The 8,785-nt window shown below is 39.4% G+C and overlaps 1 protein-coding gene across 1 annotated transcript; it reads right to left on the bottom strand.

The window, feature by feature from the left end:
* Window positions 1–2,969: 2,969 nt before the first annotated feature.
* LOC145433695 (uncharacterized) lies at window positions 2,970–6,952 on the bottom strand. The gene is made up of 3 exons (XM_080310865.1): window positions 6,308–6,952; window positions 4,742–4,996; window positions 2,970–3,436 (listed from the first exon to the last, which is right to left on the bottom strand). Exons 1-3 carry the CDS (start codon window positions 6,472–6,474, stop codon window positions 3,223–3,225), a joined length of 636 nt encoding a protein of 211 aa, XP_080166991.1. The 5' UTR covers window positions 6,475–6,952; the 3' UTR covers window positions 2,970–3,222.
* Window positions 6,953–8,785: the final 1,833 nt, after the last annotated feature.

The following is an 8,785-nucleotide window of genomic DNA, read 5'->3' as shown; positions in this document are numbered from 1 at the left end:
CAAATTGAGCTATGCGAAAGGTGACGACCTAGATTCATATTGATGCATACCAGCAGCCAGCAGGTCTCCAATTTTCGATAAGCATTCGTCCTCATCATGGGATGAAAATGATAGTATTAATATGGAAACGTGATACTATACTCTGTTTACTCAAACAGCGCGTTTTAGAAAATATCATGGTACTGCCCACTCCCCCATATTTTAAGGCCTGTAGTTTAGTCGAAGAGCAATATGGAGATGTTGTGTTTCATACGATGTAAACACTTTGTGCGATTAGCAAACGTTAATAAAAAATGTGGTGGACCGTAAAATGCTATATTGTGTAGCTTTATTTCTGGAAATTGAAGACATAACCACACTTGATTTTACACTTCAACATGTACGTTATCCAGACAAAAGAACTGATATAAATTAGAAATCAAAATATATGGTACTGGGAATTGAAAGTGAAGTCTAAATCTAAAAACGGAGCATGTATTTAATGTCTTTAGTCCAGAAAGTTTCGAAGGTTGGTATGCTAAAACAGCTCTAAAACTATAAAAAGTCAGAGTCCAGATTAGGACACGCCATGAACAGCTTGATTACAATATGATGAGTAAATGCTAGATTGCGAAACATCAGTTTCAAACGTTATGATAAGCCATATATACTGTGATGAATTATTTCATGTGGGCGAAGGGCTACAATGTGGTGTGAACGGAACCACGCCAACCCGCTACCTAAATTACATTCATCGATACTTTCGTGAAGTCATACTGGTCACTCCGTATCCACTGCGTATCCACTCCGTATCCACTCCACTGCGCGTCCACTCCACTGCGTATCCACTCCGTATCCACTGATGAAATATGACATATGGCGATGGGTGACAATGCGGTGTGAACGGAAACACGCCAACTCGCTACCTAAATAATATTCACCGATACTTTCGTGAAATCATACTGGTTACTCCGTATTCACTGCGCGCGAAGCGCGACGAAAATTCTGGGCTTAACTCAAATTTATGAAAACTAAGTGTCGATACTCCGTGAAAATAGCCCCGACATTTCTCAGGCTATCTTCCTGATTAGAGGACTAAACTACTTCTACTTGACAAACTGAATATAGCGAAAAGTAAGTAAGTAGATCACAAAATATTATGAAGTAGAAGTAGAAGTAGTGAAATTCAAATCTACTTGAGTAAGTAGCAGAAGTAGAGGAAAACTACTTGAGTACTTCGAAAAAAGTAGAAGTACTTCGTTACTGACCACCTCTGGTTATAATATAACCGATTCCCTGACCACCGATAACAACTTCAATGACCAACTAGCCAGGGTGTCTAAATTGTCTGCGAGCGAACTGAATAACAATGAAATATAGATAATTTTGATTATATGCATTTACATATTGGCGCAACACCACAAAATTATCTATTTGATTTCGAGTGACCAATATCAATGAATTGCCCATGCAAAACACGACTCTCAAGAAACAACGCTAAATCGCACCACATCACCCAGTCGATCGACTCAGGCGAATTGAAGCTTTGAAATTTGAGGGCATTATCATGTTACTAATCTAGTATTATAATTACTAAAATTGTGATAGTGGTTACTAATCTCTAATCATTTCGACCAATAGTTTTGCCTCTGACGTCGCAAAGGCGTGATCTAATTGGCATTTATGGGCTACTATTATTATTGACTTTGTTTCTTTTTTCATGTAGAAACAATGTACTTGGTTGATCTGGGTATGATCAGACTATATTTAACCTCGAAGGTCTTATCGATCATCCCTATCTAGGGTTTCATTATATTTTAAAACAATGGTGCTTAAAACATGGATTAAACAGTGTTTTAAAAAATGTTATTAAAATAATTGTTGTTGTTTTTTATTTCAAAGTTGTATAAATATGCCATAATTGTGTAAATACTTTCGAAAAAACATGTAGTATGAGCCTACAGAAGATTTGCGTCCGATATAGTCGACGTATACGATATGCCGGATATGTGATGGTTGGAACCCTAGAAATTGTCGTTGGTTCCACAGTCATAGCACGTATTTATTGATAGGGCTAGGCAAAATCTAGTACCTGAGTGATTCGATTCTGAATCAAGTAGTATGCTTCGAGTCGAGTCGAGTAATCGAGTATCACTCATTATGACGTCATAACATTATGTACTAGCCAAAGTTGAACTATGTACCGTATATGCCAACGCAAAGAATATAATGCCTATTATCCATCTCATAAATGATACTTTGGTAATTTTTTGACCATGCCGAAGTCATTTCACTTGGTGACAATGTTGTGGGATAATGATAACTTTTGGAAATGTGCTACGTCCAGTAACCTTCGTGGCTTTGTACTAGATGTTTCGTATGCTACGATACCGCCAATCAAGGTTCCAAGGCTTCAACAGTGAAAATTAGATTCGAAACTATAATTCAGACTGATAAATTATCTTTCAGTGGCGAGTAGCGCAGAATTTCAGTACTCGAAAAAGTCTGTTACTACTCACTCGACTCGAATCATTAACATTTATGCTCGATTCAGATTCGACTACTCGAATCATTGTGCCCGGCCCTATTTATTGATCATTGGTAGGAATGGATATTCTGATGATGTTGACCGTCGACCGTAGAAATGCTGCACAACGATGTAGACCTGGTTGAAGATATTTTTGTTCCGTTTAAGACAGGGTTACGTACTAGTGTCTATTCCTCCGCACCTTCCATGCTGTACCAACACAATAATAACTAAGTTCGCGTGGTCGTTGGTAGGAAACTTGTTGACAAAAGTTCAACGCTACGACATCGCGTTCGGTGAGAGATCCATGAAGTTGCCCCAGCCTGTGGATTTTACCAGTCTCTATGACCGGGTCCGTTTACGCTCAGTCTTCAAATTAATTCATCATGCAGATAATTGTATATACCTATACAGGATGTGGCTGTATTGAATATCCCATAACGCTCTTTATCAGTCATTGTCATAACGGAGTGAAACATGATTTATTATACGTCCAGTGGTATTAGCAAATTAGTGAAGGTATAGGAATATATTCTAAAAGCATAGACAAAAATACAAATTCTAAAATTTCAGCTAAAATTAAAGCTATGTTACACACTCAAGTAAATGTGCGTATACATCAAAAAATAATTTCACGTCTAACGAAGCACAGCGATATTTTGAAATTTCCCCCAACTCATAATCGCGCACGTAGAGGTATTTAGTATGCGAATAAATCATGCGTGATTTATTATAGAAGGAACCACACACGTGCAGCCCACATTGACCTTGAGATTTGCCGGACGATAACCAGAACGTATTTTTTTCTTGACGAAGACTCTCATCGCAGCGGTAACGAGAAATGACGAGAGATCTGTCCTTTCCTGTCTAGTGTGAGGGTCTATACAGCCGTCGCATAGGCAGTAATGCTGTAGAACGTATTTCGGATACCTATAAATGCAATGAATGCAATGTCGAACTTGATAAAGGTTTACATAAAAAGCAAAAGAATACTTTGTTGAAATATGCCAGGGAAAACATATTAAATATAACCGTATTGTCTTTTTTGTGCTAATTGCGACCACGTTTTGCCATAGTCATATAGTTATTTTATCGAAGTTTTTCACCAATTCAAAATACCCCGTGAATTGAGATGCAATGTCCAACTGCAGTCTCTCGTTTTTCGTTTCTACAGTTCGCAGTTTCACTTTCACGAACAAAAGTTCTATTTAGCAGAAATGCGAATGAATTCAGAATGCAATTTTATTAACACAGACCATAATGGTCCGTGGACATATGAGCATGCGACATTACAGCATGCGACGCTTTGGCATGCGACAATTTGGCATGCGACACATGAGCATGTGGGTTAAATTACGGGTTAGGGGTAGGTTAGGTTAGGTTTATGGTTGGGTTAGGGTTAGGGTTTAGGTTAGGTTAGGCTAGGTTAGGTTAGGTTAGGCTATGTTTCGGGTTAGGGTAAGTTTTTGGGTTATACAGTCTCATGCTGAAGTGACGCATGCTGATGTGTTCCATGCTGAACTGTCGTTTTCCAATGTGTCGCATGCTCATATGTCGGGCAACCACCATAATACATTAGCTTAATGATATTGGAACAATGCCAGGTCTGGTTGGTATGGATTGGAATTGGGAATAAAAGTTTTCACGACCACAACTTTTATGACACTAGCCTACATACTTTCGCACTATTACCAGACATGGATTAAGAATCGAACGACATCAAGTTAACTGGATATTTGAATGTTATGTAGACATGAAGATCCGAAACAATGTTATCAATATAATAGTTTCCATGTCTATAACCACTGTTTTATGAGAACTGTATAGACATCGACACTGCCCTGACGTTTGTGAGCAAATTATAAGACGATATCTCATCGAAAGATTGGAATACAAACCTATTTTTTCTGTCATTAGAATGGTGATTTGTGCCGTAAGAAAAAATAAGATGCCCGTAACTGTAATAATATAATCGGTTCGGGTAAAAATGGCGTGTAATCGCTGCTCCAGTGTCTGATTTTTTTTATTTTATCTTTGGGGTCTCCATCGTTACCTGAGCTGCGTACGGTGTGTAACAGTGGGAAGGCTTACAAAATCATAAATGGCCTGTGCTACAAATTAGCAGATCAAGATTAGGAAGCAAAGTTACGGGCCTGGCGCAAAATGAACGTAGAAGTTGGCTCACCATACCATACAGAGATTTACCAAAAGAATAGCTCGATAAATTTTGTCTACCTGCGAGGATTGAAATCCAGTTTGCTGTCGTACGGCGACATGCTCCTCATTCCATTCATTTCGTCATGCTCGCTCAAATGGGCCTCATGCAGAATCGGACAGGCTTTCGGTGATCTTTTCGCGCGGCTGCTGTTGGACGTTTTAGACTCCGAATATTCTACTCTTGCACGCTCGAGCTCCTCATCTGACGCCGTCTCGATATACTGGCGAGTCTCTCGCATGATGTTAGTGGCCATCAGCATGTGGCACTCTTTGCTGCGAATTGGAATATTTCGTTTTTGCTGCCTCGTTTACATCACCTTCATTCTGATATCTATTTAATATGAGCAATCTATATTTGTACTCGCAATCGTACTAGATCAGTGGTTCCAAACCTTTTTGTCTTCGCGGACCCCCTGTGAACCCTCATGGACCCCCGCGTCCCCCACGTTTTTTTCTTCGAATTTAGCCCTATTATCGCGCAACCGTCATCTTTCCTGTGCAAATATAACTGTACCGGCTGTTATAAACAGCAACATAATGACTTTTCTTGATAATAACATCATACTATTTATTTAGAAATTGGGTGGAGTTATATTATTTGAAAGCTCATTCTGCAGCTGCATTTCTTTAATACGTGGTCATGTCTTGAAACTCCACAACTCCACAAAGATAGGCGGTGGCGAATGTAATAATAACGGAAAACGCTTTCAATGATACCTTTGGATGGTCGCAACATATATGGAAATAGCACCAAAATAGAGAAACAGATTTTTTAACGAAAATATAACGTCCAGCCTAGTCTTTTCTATCTAGAAATTCATCTTGAAGTTTTTATGGAATAGCGGTTATGTATATTTAAGGTGATAACGAATTTTTAAAAACATTTCGAAGTCAGCTGTTACCCTTCTCGACCTTACTACTCCAACTTCTATTTTTTCCACAATTCCCAACAAAACATCTCCAAAAATCAATATGTTTGTATCAGTAGGCTATTGGCAATTAAAATGAGTTTTCGCAGTAGAATATTTTATCTAGACGGCCATTCTGTTGATGTGAGTCATGAATTTGTAGCCGTAATGAACCACAAACAGCCTCGTGATTCCGCTTAAATGGAAAAAATCAAAATTAGGTTATTAACCATTTCGCAAATTTAGAGGCTTCGCGGACCCCTTGGAAATGCTTCGCGGACCCCCGGTTGAGAACCACTGTACTAGATCAAAGGTGCATTGCAGAATATTTCAATGAGATATATTTAATGATAGCAGTACGCATTCATCGGGGCATATTACCAGTCAGGGATTTCTAGAAATCCCTGTTACCACCCTGCACTAAATCGTGAATGCCCGACCCCTATTGTTTTGAAAAAAAGCGTTCTGGAAATATTGCTAACGATATACGGTAGAGATGTATTAAATTATTCATATGTAGCTATTGCCCAATCAAAGGTGAGCATCCGGGGCGATCACTCCGCCACTGCAAGAATAGGACTATACATTCAAGGCCATCATAGCGGAACAGTGGACGGTGGTTTCCATCATTAGTAGCGTGCGGCGACGACACATTTTCAACTTCTATTCCACATACCCAAGCTCAGCCGTTTCGTATACGGATCCCCCCGATAATCCTTTGCAGTCATATTCCAAGCGTATTAAATCTTTCAGCGGAACGCTCCGGCTGTAAACCGACATCGTAAACGATATCAATATTATCTTAATTATAAAAGGATTTCGCGCTGAAGCAAAATACACCATCCTTGCAAGGCTTTCCGCTTCCGTAACTGTTTTGATGTGATCGAAGTTTTTCCATTCTTATATGCGCGCCGATTCAAAATAAACTGCTCTTCATGGGACACGTGCGGTGATCACATCTACATAATCGGGCCACAGACACCAGTCACCACTGACCTCGTCATATTCATAATTATATTACCGGTCACTTTTTCAGGCGGATTCTGAGCATGCTTTTTCACAATGAGGTTAATTGCACGATACAAATTCGACATCCGAGACAACCAGTATCACAATTCTGCTATGTGACGTAACATTTTGTCGATAGCCAGTGTTATCAAACAGAAGAGTGTCGTGACTCTGCCTGCAGCTTGATAAGGCTCCGTTGCCCCTATTACAACACAACCAGATCACGTGATGAGACAAAATTCACGACACACGGCGATGTGAAAGATATATGTAGTAACGGGTACCTGTAGCTTTCTCCATCTGGTTACCTCTTTATTACGTGACTTTATTTATCTCTCTGGTCGATCCAGGTTGCGCACGCAGCATATTTCTTCCGAGTGTCAGCACTCACAAAATAATTTAGCGCCAATGACTGTAAAATAATGAGAGGGTGTGCGTGAGCGATTGGCCAATTTCTCTCATGCCAAACATGAGCGTTTCCTGTTTTGACCTCAGCGAGCTTCCGACATTCCGACGAAACAGCAACGCAAATTATACGCTTAAGAAATTGAGCCTCTCCCTATTTTTCGCATTTGTCGTTTGTTGTAATTAACACCTGTTGTTGATAAATCAATGCTAATGAATTCGTATCTATATAGTTGATTTTCTACTGGAATGTTAGGGATGTTATGAAATACATCGAAGATGCGAAAGACTCGATGAATCCATCAATTTTTCTTTTCAGAAATTCCTTTCAGCCGTTCTTGATAAATTAGAGCAGGGGTGTCAAACATGCGGCCCGCGGGTCGCATCCGGCACGCGAAGCAATTCTGAGTATGCTTATCTTATCCAGCACATCTGTAAGTGTAACACTTGTTGTGATGCTCTGAAAGAAGTACTTCCATTAAATAATCCCTCAAGACAGCAAATGTCGAGTATGTTCGTAGCCCGCATTATAACCACTCCACTGCGTTGTTGTGGTTTCACACTAGTTACCACTAGGAACAATTAGGTCGCGGACGTTGACACCCAATTTCCAGAAGCCAAAAAAGTGCAAATTTAGTTCAGAGTTTTATGGAAAAATGGACCAAAAAGTAGGTATTCACGGAAGTGAAAACGCCAAAGCGGAAACGTTATATGCAGTTTGCATTGAGAATATAATAGTTACATTGAATATTTCAAGTATCTGTGGGCGTACTGCTGTGTCACTTCCGACTCGAAAGGTCCCCGGAATCTGGAGACACACTAATCGTGATTTATTGAAGGTTCCGAATTCCAACGCCCGTGTTTACAGATAATCTATTGTATTACTCACAACGCATACACAGGGCTAACGCCATATTATAACTAAAGCTAAGGGATCACAGTAATATTGGCTACTTACATCGTCGTTACTGCCATTGTTTTAGAGGTTCATAACTGTATTCAACCGGCCAATCATCGTATTTTTACTAATTCTATTGTTTGCGAATACAGGTTACGATACTAGCTGGAATAAGACCCCGATGAACCGTGATACACTGTAATACACTATTATAGCGTATTATAGTTCATAATTATAATCATAGTTATAACAATGCCATGAAGTAACATTTTGGAATCAGTTGACTGGTGCAGCCAGCGAGCGATTTGAAGATTGGAATCCGGCCCGCGACGTAATTTGAGTTTGACACCCCCGAATCAGAGGATACGGTATATTACTTGGTATATCAATCATGTCATTATCATAAATTATTTTCGATTTATGAAATATTATTAAATTCACCGATCAACTATTTACTCATTTATTCAGATTTATTAATAGTATAACCCGACAAGAATAATCACTTCTCTGTAAAGAAGCCTTTCAATCCTATGCATAGCAACCTATTCAAATCCGCATGACGTCAGAAGAAGGAGAAAATCATCATGCTATAGGATGCAATTCTACAAGAATATTGAGGCATATATACGTGTAAGTCGTGCATCTATATTTAGCACGCTCCTATAATTCTATGTAGCTATCGAATGTGCAATGTGCATGCTGAAGTGTGTAGTGACGATACAGCACACGCAATCGCATTCCTCATCTATCACCGCCACCATTGCATACTCAAGCGAGTGTAAGAACAGGAATTCTGACTAATAATATTATTATTAGTGTATTGGTACTTAAACGTGGAAGTGG

This window comes from Botryllus schlosseri, chromosome 2 (assembly GCF_051294905.1).
Source record: "Botryllus schlosseri isolate E-star chromosome 2, Bs_hap1, whole genome shotgun sequence".
Classification (NCBI taxonomy): domain Eukaryota; kingdom Metazoa; phylum Chordata; class Ascidiacea; order Stolidobranchia; family Styelidae; genus Botryllus; species Botryllus schlosseri.
Note: the sequence above shows the minus strand (reverse complement) of the source record. Positions and strands in the feature narration are given on the sequence as shown.